At 39.6% G+C, this 21,460-nt stretch overlaps 1 protein-coding gene across 3 annotated transcripts in view; it reads right to left on the minus strand.

The window, feature by feature from the left end:
• The window catches only part of COL15A1 (collagen type XV alpha 1 chain), a 117,929-nt gene that overhangs the window by 63,868 nt on the left and 32,601 nt on the right, over positions 1–21,460 (minus strand). For all 3 annotated transcript variants that reach the window (XM_042043413.1, XM_042043415.1, XM_042043412.1), the window contains exons 3-10: positions 15,917–16,464; positions 12,981–13,055; positions 12,458–12,550; positions 10,013–10,139; positions 9,010–9,128; positions 6,099–6,227; positions 5,473–5,499; positions 3,016–3,078 (exon numbers count right to left, since the gene is read on the minus strand). In XM_042043413.1, coding sequence (XP_041899347.1) covers positions 3,016–3,078; positions 5,473–5,499; positions 6,099–6,227; positions 9,010–9,128; positions 10,013–10,139; positions 12,458–12,550; positions 12,981–13,055; positions 15,917–16,464 — 1,181 coding nt within the window. The remainder of the gene's footprint in view (positions 1–3,015; positions 3,079–5,472; positions 5,500–6,098; positions 6,228–9,009; positions 9,129–10,012; positions 10,140–12,457; positions 12,551–12,980; positions 13,056–15,916; positions 16,465–21,460) is intronic.

The following is a 21,460-nucleotide window of genomic DNA, read 5'->3' on the forward strand; positions in this document are numbered from 1 at the left end:
TGCTCAAGTCCAGTATTTTTCACTCAAGAGTTGAGGGTTTGCCTCTACTGATCTATGCTTTACCCTCTAAACTGCCAATTTGCTATCTGGGCTTATGAGCATTTTAATTCTCTAAATTCACATATTCAGTTACATAGCAGGAAACACTGACTTCTAACTGCTTCTTGGTCACTTGTTCTTTATGCTTCAGAGTCCATTAGATAAATGTATTCATTGAGCTCTTTGTTCCCTGTGGCTTTGTCGAATGGTTTCTATAGTGATACTTCAGTCAGATCCATAGAGAATGTGTTTAATTAATTTGGGGCTATTTTCCCTGTCTGCCAGTGTGTTCATTTACAGATGCTCTTCATTCATTTTAACACATCCTTCACTTTTTTTCCAATGACTATTATATTAGTTTCTGGCAGTGTTTGGTGCTTGCTTTCATGCAATTTCTTCCACTTTGTGTGCACTGCAAGGAAGACAAAAACCCCAGATCTCGTATTTGGGTCACAGCCAGTTTTAGGAAGCCTAACTGTATCCATTCCCAAGGAGCATCTCATGGCTGTATCTCTACACAGAACACGGACCACAGTGGAAAAGTGACAGGCAGCTGCCCACTCTCCACTGATGTGTAGTGCCCCATTCATTCTTGGCTTTCCATTTTCAATGAGAAGAACCAGAAAGAAGAAGGTGGATCCTACTACTGTTCCTGAAACTTAGATATTATTATACTGGGGAAAGTGTTGACTGTGCTTGGACAGCATAACTGTTTTGAATTTTTGTGTGTGTTTACAGATCAATTCTTAAAGCTTCGCTCACCCTACCAACACAGCCAGGCCTAGGAAATCACACTGATTTGGATATTGAAACAATTTTCTGAACAACTGATAACTTAAAAATAATTCACATGTGTAACAGAGAAACAGAGCAGTGTCTTCTTGTTTGTCCTGTTTTTACTGCAGGAATTGTGTCTGTTTAAAGTATTGCCAAGACAAAGCTCTGCATATGAAACTGTCAGCTTTCCTTAGTGCTTTTGAACCTATTAGGATTTTTAGCACTCATTTGCTAACTTCACAATGTCTCTTTTAAGTGTCCCTTGAAAATATTAGTCCAGTTTTTAAATAAAAAACTAATCTTAAGAAGTCTTTACTAAAGTAGCCATAAAGGTAATCAGGAATAGACTACTGGAGTATTTTCCTTTCCAATATAACTTTTGCTCTCTACAGCTAAGCTGTCTCTCCTGCTGCTGAAATGTTCTCCTTCTGGTGGCTACTCTGATCAATAAACTAAGGCTGGGTGGCCTTTGGCCATGAGGTCAGCTAGAACAGCCTGGCTGGGCTCACAGTGCTTAAGTACTTGGCTCTGGGACTCCTTTTAGCCCTGCATGTTCAAAGCTAGTATTTTGAGTATGTTTTTTTGTGCATTTTGCATGAAGTAAAGCTAGAAATATACTGAAATCCATCAGCATGAGTATTTGAAAAAAGATTACTGGGATGGCACTGGAGGAGTACAGAGCCAACCTATTCACAGTCTCATCTTGCAGCATACTGGGAGCAGTTAACAACTGATGCTACCCCTGAGGCATTGTCTGAGCGAGGTCTATTTAATACAGGCCAAAACACTGTCAGGGACCATGCCTGCAAGTCTGAACCATCAGCAAATCAGTCAGTTCCTGGGCCTGTTCCATTTGGCAGTGTAGGTGCAGCACTTGTTGCTGAAGATTGGGGTGGTCACCTAACAGGACCTGCGGCTGTAGCAGCTGCAAAGTAAAATGCATTTGCTAATTTGCCCCTAGCTTATAAATAGAAGAAATGTAAACAGCCATAATTTGAACATCTTTTCCATTGTTTCCACTGAAAGCGTCCTGACTGATTTTATGGTTTCCTTCCTACACATGAATTACTTACATCAGTACCAAGCACCCTAGAAATGACTCTGGTCACAAGAAGGACCAAAGCAGATTTGAAGGAAACCTAAGAAGCTAAGTGTCAAACGACATTTAGGTGCCTGTAATACCTGTTGACAACTGATATAATGTCTTACTGATAATCTGCCTTCCCAGCCTATCTTTCCTGAAGAGCCTGTATCCACACTCTATAGCACTCCAGTTGTGAGCAATCCCACCATGTCTCTGTAACCTCTGAAAGGTGGTAGTCCTGTGACTCTGCATGGACTTGTAAGTCCTCCTGTTTGTCTCCTATGCTGCCTGGTTTTGTGAACATGTACCTCACACAGGTCCCAGAGGAGAGCAGGAGTGTCCCCATCATGCTGTACCTGAGATGCTCCCCACATGCCTTTACTTCTCTTCAGCTTACGAGAACCCTCTGCCCAACACATCTTTCCATTACAGCTGGACATAGAGATGGGGGGTTGCCATTCAATCTCGTGACCTGATTCCTGTACTGGAGACTAATTTTACCTTTGAAATGATTCTGGATCATTTAAAACTGAATCTGAATAGATGAGATTTATATGGGTCATGTTTGTGTGTTTTTGAAGTCTGTATTGTTTTGTTAAACAGATGAAAGGGATTATTAATTTGACGCTTGGAGTTACTATCTGTATATCAACTTTGTGTACAACATGTATTTTAATAATAGATTAATCCATTATATCTCACTTCATCTCAGAAGAGATACAAGCTGTTACTTCAGATGGTTTAACTCTTATTTCAATTATGTTCATTTCCTAAGAGTGATTGTACTGCTTCCGTTAAATCACTTAGCCAGTAGAGTAAGTTGCCCAGAGCAGATATAGACAACAACTGACTTTTCTTTATTAAGTGTTCAATACATCTTCCTTAGCTCTCCTGTGAATTCCCAACTTTTTCTACTGATGAAGTTTATTTGCATCCTTGAAAAATACTTATGATTCTGTTATGGTGACATCCAGCCGTTCATGGATGAACAGTAGGATGTTTAAATTCTTCCTGTGATTCCATATTTTTGTTTCTCTCTCAGAGTGTACCAAATTAGTACATGTCCAAGAATATATAGTATCTGATTGATTGTTGGGTATTAACAGGACACATACCTTTTCACCTTTTGGGCCTGCTTTTCCTTTCAGTCCTGGCAACCCCTGAAGTCCATCTTTACCCTAAAAGGAAAAAAAAAATTTTTAATTAGACATTTTCTTTCATGTTGGTTGAACAGCTGTACACTTAGCAGCAGAGGCTGGATGTAAGGGTGCTAGATTCTAACTCTTGGTTTGTGCAGTGGGAGGAGGTGTGGGACTTGGCATAGAATGCCCCTGGCAGTGCCCAGAATGTGCCTCTCACCACATCTACTCTTCCTAGAACCAAGTGCAAGGAAGCCTGTTTGGGGGGTACAGATGGAAACACTCCCAGGCTGCATTTGGATTTGACAGAGTGCCAACAGGACCGCCACAGCACTGATGGCGAGGATTTTTAAAACTAATCTTTGTAACACACTACTTCCAGCTGCTGCTCTGAGTGCACCAAATCATACCATTAACCTAAGGCTGCTCCCATCATCTACTAAAACATTTTTTTTGTCTTAACCAACCTGCATCTATTAAGTTTCTACCAACTAGGATCCTTCCTGAGGACATGCATCTGACAGGTAATGTGGGATACTAGATAGCATTTCACCCCATTTTCCATTCTAAATTTCACCAGTCAAATGAATCCCAAATTACCCTTCTTTATATCTTCATATTACCTACATACAGCATGCATATGCTCTTCCTATAGAGGCTTGTTCATTGGCTAGAAAGAACTCCCGCCAGCTTTAAAGTCAGTGCTATTATAAAATGGGGCTGCTTATGAATTCAGTTAGGACACTCAAGAAAATATTCAGAAGGCAAATAAATAGTATTTTCCCATTGGCATTTTGGGAATCTGGACAGCTGTGGTAATGGACTCTACTGGAAAAATTTCAGGAGTGCCCTAATTTTAAAAAAGGGTTATATAAAGTCATTAGGGAGAAAAATGTATCTCTAAGACTGAAGGGTGGGTTTTTTTCCTAGGATGATTTTTCCTGTAGAGTAATGGGTAGCGGGTTCATAGAAAAGTAGCAAACACATGACCAACATAAATGTAGAACATACTAATTTCATTGCTGAGTGAAGCCCCATCAAACCAATAGTAAAGTTGCATGGGTATATGTAAAATTGGAACCTAGATGCTCATGGACGAAAGAGTAGCTACAAAAAATACAAGGCAATGTGGCAAGACGTCTATGATAGAAAATAGGATTGTTTTCACAAGGACAAGACAATTGGTTTTGAAGCATTTGAATTACATTTGAAGAATTTTCTCTAAGACATATTGGTTTCATAGAATTTTCTTTGAAGATATGCTGCATGAAAGTAGTCAGGCTTCTGTTAACACGTAAAATATAAACTTCTTGTCCAAAAACACCCTAAAGACACATAGCCTGAGTTTTGGCTAAATATTTGCAAAGTTAGCTACATTTCTTTGAACATACCACTGTCTGAAGGCAGCATTCAGGAAGGAGCTCAATAATGCATGCAACGAATGCGACTACTGAATTATTTTTCTAATATCTTAAAACACACCAGTTTCATTTGAGGTTCAGTTGCAGGGGACAAGGAAGGGTCAGGAAGCTCCCAGCAGTGGCACATATTAGTATAGAAAAAGAGGAGCAGACATGGGAACGGTGACAACCTCTGGGTGGTAAGGTCTTAGAGAGGGGAAAGATGCACAAAGTGGTAGCAACAAACAAATGAGAAAGGAAACAAAGAAGCCAGGCAGTAGAGCGTCAGCAGAACACAGATACACAAGAGCAGCTGAGACATGCACAGAATATGACATCTACGGGTTTGTTATTGTGTGCATTGCTGAGCAGTACCTCACCACAGAGGATGCGTGTGCAGGCTATCAGCAGCTTGTGGTGAACTGACCCAGCCATGGGAGTTGTCTGGAGAAGCTGGGAAGGAACACCCCAGGAAGAAGACAGCAAATGTGACAGAGAAGGGTAAAGTAGAGGAACGCAGATAGAGGAAAGCAGGAATGATGAAGCAGAAGATGCAGTCAAATTACTGTACAAGAGTAAAGGGGTGAGAGATACATCTCAAATCAAAAGTACTCTCAATTAACTACAAAGTTAATTGCAGCTGAGGTTAGGAGCAGGCAACATGGAAGCATGTGTCCATGGAGGGTCAGTGAAGCACCCCCCCCAAGAAGGAGTCTGAGTATGTCCTCTTTTTGAAATTCCCCTCTGCAAAAAAAGCCAGCCTCACCAGAGCTGAATTCCTGGTACAGCTGCTTATGCCATGCCATGCCATGCCTCTTTCTTTGCAACTGGGAAATCATAAATTTCTCTTAGAGACCTGGATTTTGCTCGCTTGACAATCTGAGGATGTCAACTACAGCACCAGAACTGTCTTCTAAAGAGATGAGATGAAGAAAGCACTTCGCAGCTTAAGCCTCATTGTAGTAGAGCCTCAAAAAAAAAGTTATGTTTTTCTTAATTCAGTTAACCAAAATACGTATAAATGAGTACTTACGGGTAACCCATTTTTACCAGGAATGCCCTAAAATAAAACATCTTTGTTAGAAAGATAAATAAAACACTGTAACATAGAAATAACGAAAGAGAAAAGCAAGTAGTTAAGTTGTGATGTGCCGTGCAGTGACAAAATAACAAACCAGAACGATATCAAACACTATGGCACGGTGGGATGTTTTGCACCTCTCTTTAATCTCATGCCTCTTGTGCTGATGGTTCACAAGGATTTGAAGTGTGAAACATCCTGGGTATAGAGAAGTCACTGAAGGAGGCCTGTGCGTCTTGTACCTTAGTACATGTTCAAACCTGACAGCTGGGAGGGCGCTGCAGTACTGCCCAAGGAGCTGGTGGAATTGCTGCTCTGAGAACATTTGTATGTTGGCATGGCAGCTGTTTGCCTTTGCTTTCTGATGGCTGTCACTCACTAGGCCCCTGTGTGGCCACTGACACATGTGAAGTGCAGGTAGGATGCTCCTGAGCTGCTGGACTAAAACCCATCTCATAGAAGTGTAACTGGTGACAGTGTGCAAGGCTGTGCAGTTCCAGCTCTTCATGCATGTGTGACGGATCACTATTAACCTTTCCAAAATATGTGTTTTCTTTCAACAGAGAGAAAATACTCACAGGCTGACCAAGTTGTCCAAGTTTCCCTGGAGAACCAGGAGGTCCTTGATCTTCATTTTCCACATCTCCTATTCCTGACCCTCCTAGAGATTCTGTGGACCCATCCTCTACTTCTTGACCTTTCTGGCCCTGAGCAATTAAAGTGTGAAATATGAAAAATGTGTTGCATTATTTGTCCCCCACCCCTTTCCTCTCTCCTACAGCCCTTGCTTTGTTCAATGCAGTCAGAACCTGGTAGGCACCATACAAACAGTATATTCCATTCAGCAAAGGCAATCCAAATTAAAGATCATTCATGCACCAACAAATAAGTTGCTCTCTGAGCTGGTCATCTAAATGCAAATGACTATGATCTAATTTCATATCCACAATAATCTGCACAGTCTAAGTCAATAGTGCAGGTTTGAAAGATATCATTTTCATGTACTCAATCTGTCAGGGAGAAAATTGTGAGAGTTAAGATAGACATGTTTAGGAGTGCTTTAGCCAACTTCCCCAAGATTTATGACTCTAACAAAAGAGGGTTACATACTGGTTAAAAAGCTGCAGAAGATGAAGCAATGATAACAAAGAGTAAAAATGGACAACAGCAAGACTAAAGTATTGCTAAACATTAGTATTTGGTTAAGAGAAAGTAAGAATAACAGAAGGAATAATTTAAATATTCCAGGAACAAAATAAGACCTTCCAGGAATGAAGCCTGGACATTATTACATATTTAAATTAAAATACATTATACAGAAAAACCCACATAAATCAGTATTGTATTTTGAAATAAGCACTAGGATTTACTCATATTTTATAGCACCAATGGAATATTTTGATCTCCATTGGCAGCTAATGAAACTAGGAGGGATGAAATACATCCTGAGTAACTCTCAAAGAATTTTTTCCCATCTGGAGAAGAGTTAGAAGAGAATCTATTTAGTTAAACTGTGGGTAGAGATCATAGCCTGAATGAGATAACGGGATTGTTGATACAGTGTTAGAGTGCTGAAGGAGGTAGCAGATGGTATGGCAGGACACCTCTCAATCATCTACCAAAGGTTTTGGGAGTCTTGGGAGATCCTGTTGACTGGAAGACAGTCAGTGTTATTCCAGCATACAAAAAGGGTGTAAGGGAAGATGAAGAACTACAGATCTGTTAGACTAATCTCAGTTCCTCAAAAATTAAGGAGAAGATCATACCGAGTACCATTGAAAGGCATTTAAAGAACACTGCACTTATCAGGAGCACTCAACATGGGTTCACAAAGCGAAAGTCCTGCTTAACTAATTCACTACCTTTCTATGGTGAAGTCACCCACATGAAGGATGAAGAGACAGAGGTGGATGTAATTTCCCTGGGGTTTTGTAAGGCTTTTGATGCTGTCCATCACAGCATCCTTTGGGGCACATTTTCTGACTGTGGGATGAGTGGGTTCATGGTGTGCTGGGTGAAGAACTGGCTGAAGGACAGAGCTCAAGGGTTGTGGTGAACAGGGCCACATCTGGCTGGTGACTGGTCACCAGTGGTGTTCCTCAGGGATCAGTCCTAGGGCCAGTTCTGTTCAATGTATTTATCAATGACCTGGATGCAGGCTTGAATGCACCATGAGCAAGTTCACTGATGATTCCAAACTGGGAGGTGCTGCTGACTGTCTTGAAGGACAGGAGGCCTTGCAGAGAGATCTGGGTAGCTTGGAGCATTGGGGCAGTGATTAATAGCATCAAACTAAACAAGAACAAATGCTGGATTCTGCACCTAGAAAGGAGTAACACTGGGTACACGTAAAAACTGAGAGAGAAGTGGCAGTAACAATTTTTTTTTTTATTATTATTTTCTAAAAGATTGGTCATTATCATAATATATAGTCATCTTGGGTATCTGTGTAGTGAAAAATATGTAGAAATTGAAATAAAGTCAAGGAAAACTTGTAAAGATAAGTAGCAAAACTACTTGTCACAGTAGATTTAAGCTTTAGGTGTCACACTTCTTAAGTCAAGACTGGATTTTTATTTAAGAAAAATGTCCTAAAAAAGAAAAGAAAAAGAAATGGTAATAGTAATAGTTTATCTGGTATTTAGTTTATCTATTTATTTATATAAGCTAAGATTAGAAGTGCTGCTTTAAAAAAATGTGAACGCAGGCATGAAAATGTTAGAGGAATTATATTGGGGAGTTCTCCAACAAATACTGAAATTTCTTGTATGTCAGCTCCTATGGATGATCCTTAACTTAATGCTTCACCACTTGCTATCTTTTACCACAATAAACACAGGAACACAAGAAGACCCTGCAAGGAGCAACCTTAACCATTTGAACGAAACACACACAATGTGGAAATTTTATTCTAAATTTCTGTCATTCGTCACACGGTGTGTTTTCAGGCAAAAAGAAGCTGTCATAACTGACTGTAGAGACAGGCTACAGCCTTGCATTGGGTCTTTGTTTCCTTGTCTAGGAGCCACACCCACAGGAGCCTAGCCAAAAGGGGAATCTAATTTTATAAGGGATTTGATGAAGGGTTCTTTAAAAAATGTGACTAGCTTTGACGGCTTGAATGTAATTTACAGTTATTCCTGGTCCTGGATAGGACCTAAATGAGGATTTAGTCAGCTATTTTCTTTGTTTCTCACTTTCTTAAATTCAAACTGAAAAAACTGCAAAACTGAAAGAACAAATTCATTTTTTAGTCAAAAATCTCAAGCCCATTTCAATGGTTACAGATCCAAACTTCTGCACAGTGCAAGTGCTTTTCAATCTGATGTCATGAAAAGACATTCAAGAACTTAGAAAGTATCTTCTATTTCTCCATGCTGTTAAGATGGAATAGATCAAGGTACCAACTCAGAGAAACACCTGGAATTCATGGATTTTCCTGTTCTTGGGACAAAAAGATTAGGTGTGTAATAAACCCATCATACAGACCTCCTCTCTGCTTACTCCTGGCAAAACATCAGCACCAGAGCCATCTTCTTCTCTTAACATTTTCTGTGTGACAGTGGTAGACTCACTGTTGCCTTGTCCAGTTTCCATGACAGCTGAATCTAAATAAAATAATTATTTATTAATGAGAGTGCAAAATAAAACCTGCCCAGAGGTATTTATCAGAGACTGATGCTGCAAGTTGTATGAAAAAAGAAATTGTTCAGATTATGACCAAAATATATTCCAAAAATTAATCTTAGTCATTTAACAGCTCTGAAAATTTTAAAAGAAAAGAAAAAAAGAGAAAGGTGAGAGTAAAATTACAAAACAAATGTCTATTTTAAGGTCATGGACTGTATTGCATTATCATTTTTTCCTCTAGTTCTAGTCTAATGGCTTCCTATTTGTCACCCATGTAACACAAAAAATAAGAGTTAAGTACAACAGGTACTATCTGAAGTATGTATAGAATTTAAATTGTAACATTGTCTTTGGCCTTATTAATATGACTAGCGTTTTTTAATGTTTTCTAGGAGTGCCCTGAAGTTGTTCTAGCCATGGAGGACTGGATTCCTCATTGGAATGAGTGCTCTCATTGCTTTGCTGCCTACACTTGCACCCAAAACACCCCACTGGTGCACTAGGCACATTCACATCCTTTGAAGGGAACAGAAGTAGGATATAGTTGTTTATTCAGTGGTGGTATTCAGTTTTACATTAAAGGCTGTGGTTTACTGTATCAGGTCTTCAAATAAATACCCATCTTAAACCCTTTTTAAAGGTGCCACGTGGCTTTAGAGCCAGCAGGACTATTTGCAGACTTAATGAATGATGTGACAATTCTTTTCTAGCATGCGGGATGCCCAAAACCATAGGATTTTCCTTTCCTGGCAGCAAACAAAATATGAGAGTGGATTTCCATACACAGGGAAATGACAGACTCAAAACCAGAGAATGTAAATGACCCCACCCCCCCAAAAAACCCAAAAACCCGAGGCAGTGCCTTTTTCTTTAAATTTAGCTGCTTCTGAGGTTTCTTCTGATCTGTGATTTCCAGAGAAATAATTTTCTTCCAAATAAGACAATATGGTTGGGGGGGCTTCCACTGGCTCAGCCAACGTATCTTCAGGCTAAAAAAAAAATCCCAAAGAAAGGTTTAGAGTAAAGGCTTATCACATATTTTAATGGAAGAATTGCTAGATTACCTTCCTCAAAGCACAGTAATCAGAACTACCACATGTATGAAGCAATACAGAATTTTGAGAGAAATTAGTGTAATACCTTTGGGCTCCATTCCTCCAAAGCAAGGGATGTACACTTGACAAACCCATAGAGAGGGAGAAAAACACAAGCAATGTACACTTGTCAGGACTGCATTTTTAAGTACAACTTTTGGCTTGTTTCATTCTGGCTCATCATTGCTTTACCTATTAAAGTCTCTTTATCTCAACCCACAAGTTTTCTGACTTCTCTTCCAGTTCTCTCCCCATCCCACTGGTGGGGCAATGGGTGAGTGGCTGTCTGATGCTTAGTGGCCAGCTGGGATTAAATCACATATTTCAGAAGGAGGAATAAAAGCCAAAAGTTCTACTATTTCTGTGTGTAATTTTGAACAGTGGAGTAATTATGAAGATTATTAAACAGAAGCTGACAACAATAGCTAAATTGATATTTTTCTGTATGGAGAAGCTAGACATCTTTCCTGAATTAGTCACAGTTGTATCTAAATGAGAAAAAGTCAAGGCACAGTACGATTTCATGGATTAAATTTTGTGGTGTGATGTAAAATGGAGAGTCATCAAGCACTAGGTCATTTTGCTGCTGTTTGGAAAAACCCTAGCTGGCTGCAGAAATTCAGGAAAAATAAAGTGCACATCCTGCATCCAGTGAGAAATTACCCAATGTAGCTGTACTGGCTGGGGCCAGCTGCCTGTCTTTTGACCCCTTAGAGAAAGATAAGAGAGCAAGGACTGCCTCGAGAAGGCTCAGAACAATCTTATCAATGTGTAGAAGATCCTGATAAGAGGGAGTAAAGAAGACAGAACTAGATCCTTCTCACTGGTTGTAACCAGTGAAGGGAAAAGAGACAACGGACACACATTAAAATACAAGAAATTCAGGCTCTATGTCAGAAAAAATTTGCATTGAAACAGAGAGGCTGTGGAGTCTCCATTCTCGAGGAAATCCAAAACCCACTGGCACTGAACAACCTGCTCACTGAGTAACCTGCTGTATTTGGCTCTGGTTTGAAGAAGGAATTGGGCAGGGCAATTTTCAGAGGTCCCTTTCAAACTCAGCTAGTCTGTGATTCTGTGCAAAGCACAAGGCAGGCCAAAATGAGTTTATTGAGATATACATAAAAGGCAAAAAAATTAATAAAAATTAATTCAAACACACCAGGAGCAGGAAGCCAGGTCAATATTTATTATAAAGTTATAAAAAGAGTGATCAGGGAAATTGAAGTCTATAATACAAAAAAAAAAGATTTTCTTCCATTCATGTTGACCCTGGAAGAGTTAAAATTCCTGCAGAAAAATATTCTTGGGAAACTGAACAAAGGATCTGTCTAAAACTGAAGTCTTTGTATGAAAAGGTAGGAAACACAGTAAGTGCGTGACAGGGCATCACAACCAAAAAGTACTTGCCCACAGGTTCTGTAAGATTCAACAGCGAAATAGCTGAAGTATGTGCTATATCATGCAAATGTGAGCATGGTTTCTGTGAAGTCATTTCTCAGAAACCTACTGATTTTCTCTAAAGGAACCAATGAGAACTTGTATTTAAAAAAAGAATGTTTGGTACAAACAGCATGGAAAACTTCATTGTGAGGAATGCACTGGAACATTTAAGCCTGGCACAGAAAGGCAGTGGGACATGATGTGATAAGAATCTCTAAATATGGTAAGAAACAGCTGTTTACTCTGTCATCCAGTTGATTAACCACCAAATGAGAGCCACAGCACGTTCAGAAGGGCAAGAGAAAGGTGCATGTCCTTCACAAAACATGTCATTAAATTAGCTAAGCAACTCTGCAGCAGGAATCTGAGGATGGTAAAATTCTCATGTGTTAAAAAAATCCCAATCAAACAAGCAAGAAATTCAAGGATTAATAACTCAGCTGAGTTCCACTAGCCGCATATACTCTTGGCTCAAGCATTTCCTGAGATAAAAATTGATGCAGAGTAAAAGAGTGTTCCCAGTAAGTGTCATATATATTTTCCCAATCTTGTATTATACTCTTCTCAAGCTCTGGTTACTGACTGTTGTCAAATAGATGAGATTTTTTATCTAGCACAGTGCCATCGTTCTCATGGATGGGTGCACGTTGTTCTCAGGGGAGCCTTTGGAAATTGACAAATATGAAAGCTACTCATCAAATCCAGACCCCACCCTTTAAAAGAGTAATATTAAAACAGAATTTTAAAGTAAATAAATCAAATAGATTTACCCCTATGGGAAGACGGGAAGATCCAAGGGCTTCTTGTGCCTCAGAAACATCATGTTCTTGAATGCTGCCATTGCCACTGCTGTCCCCTGAAGCCTGTGCAAAACCCAGTTATGGGAGGAAATTCATAAAAGTCAGGGAGAAAAGCATGATCTCCAAGGAATTGGCTATTTAAATGCATAAAAAACCCCCTTTTTTTTGGTTGGCGAAGCCTCAGTGTCATTATGTTAACTTACTTCAGTACTTACAGTATTCTGTCAAAATAACCCTTCAGAAAAATAAAAGCCATAGTTCATTTCCTGAAAGGTGTTTTCGACCTTTCAGGAAATGAAAATAAAATGATACTTTTTTAAGAAACAGGTTTGGGGGTTGTACAGGAAAAAAAATCCCTCCCTCCCCCGATAGTTTTAAAAATGATATATGTGTCCAAGAAAAAAATACTACATATAGTGTTATGAAAGATGTCAAATGGAAATTTACTTTGAAATCTCTGAGGCATTGAGGAAGTGTTTATAAGAATACTTACATAAGGGTCATCATCTTCACAATGATCTTCAGCAGCCCTTGGGCCAGATTTGATTGTCAGATGTTGAATCGAGCCCTACATGGAACATCAAAAACATTTCAAGGAAGTAATATTTTAAGTGGCATGTGTGAGGGGGAGTGGGGGTGAACGGTGGGAATTAAAGCAACAAAATACCCCAAACTGTGTTCAGATTTACTTGGAAAATGATCTGAAGTATGAAATTTTATGATAATAATACAGATTTAAAGATGTAAATATGTTTGTACATTCTCCTTTTGCAAAATGCAGAACAAATTGAAGCTGCCAGAATATAATGACTGCCATGTCCCAATGACATTATGGTCACCACACTGCATGGTTAGTTCCCCAGCTGAATGATCTAGTCCTGGATTGTGTCCTACACTCTGTAAAACACTGTCTGCTTTTTTTAGTGAAGAAGTGTGTTGCAGCTCCAGAAGTGGCATGTGAAAGCCCCTAAAAATGGAGACAAAGGATGGGAAGGGAATACCAATAAGTGATGAAGTGGGTCAGGAAGAAACCAGTTTAAAACTTTCCAGAGAAGAAATAAAGGAGATGGATTTTCTGATAACAAATGTTTCTTTTTTTCAGAGTCACAAACTGTACTTCTCAGTCTGACATGCTGAAGGAGCAGTAACAATTCCATTTTAAACATTTAACTGTTGTTTCTGCAAAGACTCAAAGTGTTTTAAGAAACGTGGGAGATGTTTTGTTATTACAAGATTTCACAGAGTTAGACATGATGCACATGTAGGGCGCAAAGATGGATATTCAAGTCAAGAAACAGTTTACATATAACACACCACATAGAATTTTTTAGAAAGGAGTAAAATTTTTCATTCTATCTTAAACAATCCTATAATTTCTGTACCTTTAAAGACCATAAAACTCAAGCAGTTGGCACCTCCTGAGTTTGCTGGCCTTCTGAGGCAACAGCTCAGTAGTCTCAACCATCCTATTTCTCTCAAAATGTAATGGGCAACTCAGATATTGAACAATGTCAGACTGACAGAACAGTTCACTGAAAAATCGTACATGAAACAAGCACAACCAATTAAACAGTCTCCTGGAAGTGATAATTTTTTCACAGTACAAGTGAATCACATTTGGAGAACACATTTTTCTCCTCTTGCTCTAATCTGTGGCCCTGAATGGTAAAGGAAGCAAAATGGAGAGCTGTAATGTTCTCCCAATGTTACTGCTAGCCGATTCCTCCAACTAGGAAAGTCTGCACGATAGGGATGGTAGGTATGAGATACTTTATTTACTTTCTGGGTCTTGTGGCTGCTGGTGCCTTCCCTGTTAAAAGTGGTTTGCAGCATCTGGCATTATCACTGATTCAGCTGTACTTGGTTGTTGTCTGGCTTCCGCTTTTCTTTACAAGCATCAGGGCTTTATTTTCCTTTGGTTTCAATAAATCTGATGATAGTTATGTCCTTTTGTGTCTGACAGCCAGAGCCTTAGACACATGAATTCCCATTAGCCAGAGCAAACCAGCATCTGACATCTATTCATTTGCACAATCTGCTGAGATTTGTTTCTGTTTTGGGCAATTAATGTAAACAGTTCTTGGCACAGAAACAGAGTTTGAGCGAGGTTCAAGCATTTAGTTTTTCTACCCAAAAGCAATTGTGACAGATGATGCATGAAAAAATAAAGGCACAGGAACCTAGAGTACAAGTCACAATTAGTGCTAATGAAGCAATCAGAGTACTGGCTGAAATTTACGTACTCAATATAGCATACAGAACAGCTTGTTTCAGTGGAAATACATTACAGTGTCATCCACTATATGCATTTCTGTCATCATATTTATTGGTGATAATCTCAGCAAGTGATCATCACGTGCGTTTTCCAGGTGGGATAGCAAAGTGGTTTCCTTTTCTTGAATGTTTCTCAATCCTACTTAGTGATCAGGCATTCACAATACTCCAGTCTTCCTATTTGCCTAAGAAAGGTAGCACCAACAGGCAGTGTTCCTGCATATCACTTTCCACCCCTTATTTGCTGCTAATCAATATAGCTCTGTGATTCTAGGTGCTTAGACTGGTCAGACAAATGATAAAAGTACATCAACTTTGTTGCTTACCAGATGGAGCTCGCAACCTGCCAGTACCCCTGAACTTTGGAAAGAACATATTTATTCCCTAAAGAAAAGGATTCACTCTGCTTTGTGCTACTGCTTTACTAGTTTAGAAGAGACATTAATCTCACAAAGCACAGTACAAGTTCTGAAGTACAGGAAATACAAAAATAAGACAAATAAAGTGTGAGGTTCCCCTTTCCGTTCAACAATAAGTTGATCTTACACATAGTGGCTGCTCTCAGTGGCTGAGAATTTCAGTCAGGATGCAGCAGGAAGGATGCTTGCACTCAAGCTAAGAGGGCTTGGGAGCCTTGTAGTAGTGGTTTTGGTGCATTCTATTTCCTAAAGCACCTGATAAGCTACAAATAATATATAAACTGTAAAAATACACATTTATCTTCCAAATATATTTATCTTTGATGGTATCATTCTCCTTCTGATGTTGAATGTGAATACCTAACTAATAAGAATTTAAAACTTTCACTTTATAGTAAGGTATTTTCAGAAATTAAGAAAACGGATTCTCTGAAATCTGCCCTTCTTAGAAAGGCCATAAAAATTTATGTGACATATTTACTTTGAAATTTCTAATATTCAAATGGAAGAGTGAGCTTAATATCTGGACTATCAATAAACTTCTGAGGATCTCAGAACATTGTATTTTAAACCAGAGGTTATATAACTGCGCTGCCCAAACCCTAGCTAGGTATGGAAAATAAAACCTATGTGATTTGACCCTCATTTGGGATATAACCACCGTAAGCAGGCTTTCTTGGGTAGTGAGTACATGCATTAAACAGTGAGAAATGTGAATTTGTCAGACAGCACTTACTGTGAACTTTTCCAGTCCCGTGGCTCCCGCATTACCGACAAATATCCCAGAGCCAGATTCAAATGCCAAGGTCCGAGCAGACCTTTGAAACTGAAGCCTCTGATATTCTTCACAATCCATGAACAAAGCAACATCATTTCCCTCAACAGTCACTGTAAACCTATTCCACCTGTTAGTCATCACTGGCACTTTAAAGGAAGCAGCCTCTCTGGAGATATGGGATCCAGGCTCTGTGTAGTACATGATTATTCTCTGGGTGCTGTCATCAACTGGTGAAATCCTCAGTCCCAGGTAGATTGTTTTCTGGAAGGCATCTGTTATTGCAAAGAGCACTCCTCCACGGTCACTGTTTGGTTTCACAGTAACCACAACAGCGAAATCTCTGTAGAAAGGCGATGGTATTATAGCGCTGGTCAGTCGGCCGATGTTGGAATCTGGACCAAAGCTGTAAGCTGGGAACCCTCCATAGCCCGTGACAAAGTAGACAGAAGGAGGAAGAGGGACTCCTATTAACTCCGTGAGGTCAAGGTGTCCTTTTGAGCCTCGTTCTGTGCATGAGAAAAAACGTGTTATTTATCCTTGAGGTACACAGAGCCCATTTAATTTACGTGATTTAAGAAAGGCCTGAAAAACTGAAATGTAGTGTTATAATACCAGGAACATACTTCTAATACTTCAGGCCGCAGTCCAGGTAGTGCTTAAACACATGTAGCTATGTATGCACGTCATTCTTTGCCCTTTGACTAACAGAGGCTACTTGTATGCTAAAGGAAGGCACACGTAAACATTTGGTGAAATTGAATGGCAACAAGGATTTCCTGCAACATGTATTTACTTCAGCTGTCCATAAACTGGAGAAAATGCTGAATGTGCTTGCATAGTGGATTCAGTGGAAAACGAGCAACATTCATTTTCTTAAATAAATTGAGATTCTTTATTGTCACAAAGACAGCAATAGTTCTCTACAAACAGCATGGCACAGTTTCACAAAATAGGATAAAATTTACAGTGGATTTGCTTGCAAATTACAGTTACCTGTATCTACAACAGAGGTCAGATTTTATTTATGCCCTATTTTCACGTTTATCTCCTTAACTGCACTGCCTAACAAATACTATTCAGCAACAAAAACTCAGTTTTGAAATGAGAGTATTTACGCTCTGGCAAACAGGAAGAATTATGTATCTCTGCCAAACATGCCCAGAGAGACAACACCTACCATGCAATGAAGGAGCAATGATAACAGCTAAATATCTGCACCCAATTTTAACCTTGGGAAGGCATACTCTAGCAGCATAGCAGAAACAGAACTACCCATTTTCTTCTTCTAAGAAGTAAAAGCAAGCAAAAAAAGATAACATTTTTAATCATGAGCGATTCAGGTCTGAATCTATGCACAAATCTGCTTTCAATTTTTAAATTTATTCAGTTACCTGTGACTGTAACAGCTATATAAGCTGAATAAATCCAAATGGAATAGTAATGGAAAAGATATGACAGTCCATCTGAATACTGCAAGCAAATTGAGCTCAAAAACTTTGCTTGAAGTACCTGATTAAAATCAGGCAAAATAAAAGAACCTTACTCTTTGCTCTGTAAACTGGCAAACTGGTTCTGATTAAGAGCTTAGAGAGTTTCTTTAGCTGCAATGTGCTTCTGTTATTGATTGCTCATATGCAGTACCAGCCTGGCCTATGCATGGCCAAGTGTCTTCCATTGTACTAGTGGATTTGCAAAGAAACTGTAAAGTGTTTTTCTGGTGCCAAAGACGTTATAGTACAGTTGAAATAAATCCTAATCTATCCTCTTCTCTGTACTTTATAATCATAGAATCGTAAAGGTTGGAAAGCCCTCCAAGATCTTTGAGTCCAAATGTTAACCCAGCGCCACCGTGTTCACTACTTAACCATGTCCCCAATTGCTATATCCACACACCTTTTGAACACTTCCAGGGCGAGCTCATTAAATGAAAAATAGGCTGGTGTGCTTCATACAGACAATTGCCCTGAAACATTTTTGAAAGTATAGATGCTTTGTTTGGAAACAGAAAAACTAGCTCCTCATTCAGAAACCAAATCCCTTTGACACTTCTAAATGCTTTGCCAGATAGATTTTTTCCCTTTCCAAACAGCTTGAAAAGTGGATATACTTCTTTTCTGGCCAAACACAGCTAACGCTATTTTGATTGTGAGTCTAATACTGGGTCATGTTTTCTATTCACACATACATACACATAAAGGAACCTCCACTACAAACAAAATACATAAGCCATCACACAAGGGTAAGAAGGTAAGGAAAGTAATAATCTTGAAGGATAATATAGGAACCCTACACAGATACCAAACCTACAGCCAAAGAGCCATGGCAAAGTAACTAAGAAAGGAGATGGACAATATCTAAGGTGTCCAGCAATCAGGCTTGGACAGCAGGATGCATCCTAGGAGCGAAACTAATAAATACAACAGTAATTTCACAATTCCCATTCTCAAGGGAAGATTTGGTGATTGGAAAAGAGCCTGTTCATTCTCTCCACACAAGGTGTGGAGCTGCAGTCTAGTTGCAGTTTCCCAGTCACCCAACAGTAGCACACAGAGCTCCAAACATGAGCTCTTTCAGCACAGCCTCTGACACAAACAAAATGTATTTGCAAAAGGTGGCAGCAAAAGACAGCAAAGAATCAGGATTTTCATTTGAGTAAAATAAGTCAGAAGGCCCAGCAAAAGTCTGAACTTCAGAGAGGCTGGGATAGAAGCTTGCACCTATCCACTGCAGAAAATCAAAACAAAACAAGAAGCGTCTAGCCAAATTCTGTACTTACAGCTCATACCCAGCTCTTAATGGATTTATGTGGACCTAGAGACACAGTTAGAAGCAGAATACAGGCCCTACAGCCACTGGTTTTCAATTATCTCTGACAAAATTAATGTCTCCCTAATGTGGTTGTGTTAGAATAAAAATACTCTCTTATTCTCTTACATAAATAGGTAAATGCTATGCTATTTTAAGTACCTTTAAGCCAGCAGAGCACTATGTTGCACCAGATTAGTTTTGTTTCAAACACTACTAAGGCACTGGATATTGGGGAGCATCCAGAATTCATCCCATTTATATCCATGTTTCCTAGACCTGGGGCACTGGAAGGTGATTTAATATTAGCTATATTTTATCTCAACAAGTATAACCCCATAATTTTTTATAATTTAGAGCTATGAATTGTGCTGTACTTTGCATTTGTTGCTATTTGTTACTGTATGTTATAGTTGGAATTGTTACAGAATTTGCTGATAGCTGGTCATTCCCACTGAGTAGCTTCAGGGACCATCTGAGAAGCACCAGTGTGTTGTAAAAATCATCCTGTAAGTCAGTATATGGAGTGTTTCAAGACTGCAGATGACAACAGTAGGGGTTAGGTAGTTGGGTTTTCTCCTTGTATTGCAATTTTTTGATGTAATTATTTAGGTGGGGTGGAATTTCAAACCTGTAGGATCCAAAATACTTTTTCACTGCTCACAGGGGATGGCATATAGAGGAAAGAAAAAACTTACCTGCATGGAGGCCTACTGTGTTTGTTTTAGCTGTTAAGCACAAGCACAGTATTTATATACTATAAATGGGAATGGAGGTGGAGGTCCACATTCATATAATTTAACTTATTACACCCATCTGTGACTTTTTGGTTAGGAGCCTCCTTTCAGATGAAGTTTCTGGCACGCACAGCACTGCTCTCTGGACTGTGCACATGTGTGACCTCATCCTGGTTGCCTCCTCCTCATGTTTTCTCTCATGGAGCAGGGTGGTCCCAATGCTAGGCCTGATCCAAAGACCTTGGATGATCAAGCTGCATCATAGAATGATAGAATTCTTTGGGTTGGAAGGAACCTTAAAAGTTATGTAGCTTCAGCCCCTCCACCATGGATAGAGACACCTTTCACTGGACCAGGCTGCTCAGAGCCCCATCAAACCTGTCCTTGAACACTTCCAGGGATGGGGCATCCACAGCTTCTCTGGGCAACTTGTGCCGGGGCCTCACCACCCTCGTAAGGAAGGAACATCTTCCTAATATCTGATCTAAACAAACCCTTCAGTTTATGTGCCTGACCACTACATGCCCTTGGGAGAAGTCCCTCTCCAGCTCTCTTGTAGGCCCCTTTAGGTACTGGAACTTGCTATAAAGTCTCCCCAAAACTTTCTCTTCTCTGGAGAAGATGCTATCAGGATGCTATATTAAAATCTACTTTAGGAATATGACTAGAATCCAGAATTTTCTTACAAGTAGTAATTTAAAGCACAAGATTATTCACTTGGAGTAGGGCATTTGTATTTCCTGTTCTCTATAGGAGCTCATCTAAAATTTGGAATACCCACAGTCCCTGTTTCTAGCTGATACATCACACTTTGACACAAACTAACTTCAAAGGTGATATAAGGCATATTATCACACAGGCTTTGGGAAACTACTACAACAGAGTCAAAGGCTACAAGGTTACAGATAAGGACACTGTTTGTCAGTCTACTTTTATCCATGGTTTCACCACTAGAAAATAGAAGCAGAGTTCAAAGGCAAGGCCCTCATTTCTGTCATAGACAGAACTACCCATCTCAGCCTCACTTTAAAATACACAGTTCCAATGTCCCAAGTCTGAAAAAAAAAAAATTAAATATTGACAAGTCCTTTGAGCAAAAGAGTATGATAGGCACCGGTATGGTAAGACCAACCCAAGTCACACTACTACAAAATAAACACACTGCTGTTGTCTTCCTTGCTGTGAGAAGATGCTTGAGCTGGACTATCTCAACTGCACGAATGCAAAGACTGAAGTTACAATTGTTTGTCATATTTGGCCCCAACCACTTAAATTTTAGCAGTAATATTAATTCAACTAACATTGAGGATTGTCCCATGTATGTTTCCTATTGTTTTGAGCTAGAAATGCCTGTTGACACAATTATTCAGGTAAATCAGCTGCCACATTTAGCCCAATTCTGCTCCAGGTTAATGAACTGTCATGGGTACGTAAGGGTCAGAATAACATGCTCAAGTGGTTGCTATTTGCTAAACGTAAGAAGTCAACCACCCTGTTGCTAAGACTATGACAGCTGTTTTCAACTCACTCAAGGGAGCGCTTGGATGGCTCCACACAGATGGGAGTGGGATGGATGCTGGCTTTTGAATGAAATCATTATTTTCCCTTTATTTTTAGCTTAAGTTCACCTAGTGTTTCCCCCGTTCCTCTTCAGACACTTTTATTGGAGCTGCTCCTGGCCCATGCCTGTAAAAGTCCGTTCACTCCATGGTCATTGACTTTCATCCTGTGCAAGAACACCTCATTTCACTGCTGACCACTGCTGCATGAGCCTTGCTGGCAGCTCCTTTTTCATGTTCTTTTAAGGAAATGAGATGAAAGCAGTATTCTACAAAGGCTTTCATAACCAAACCAGGCTCAGAGCAGCCAAGATCAGGCACTTCCCTATCTGTAAACTTGAGCCAAGCTGACCCTGCTTCCCTGTCCTCTTCCAGTCCAAATAATGATAACTCCAGGTTAT

This window comes from Corvus kubaryi, unplaced genomic scaffold (assembly GCF_017639235.1).
Source record: "Corvus kubaryi isolate FWS band 111438036 unplaced genomic scaffold, C.kubaryi_AGA036_p1.0 37398, whole genome shotgun sequence".
NCBI classification, from domain to species: Eukaryota; Metazoa; Chordata; class Aves; order Passeriformes; family Corvidae; genus Corvus; species Corvus kubaryi.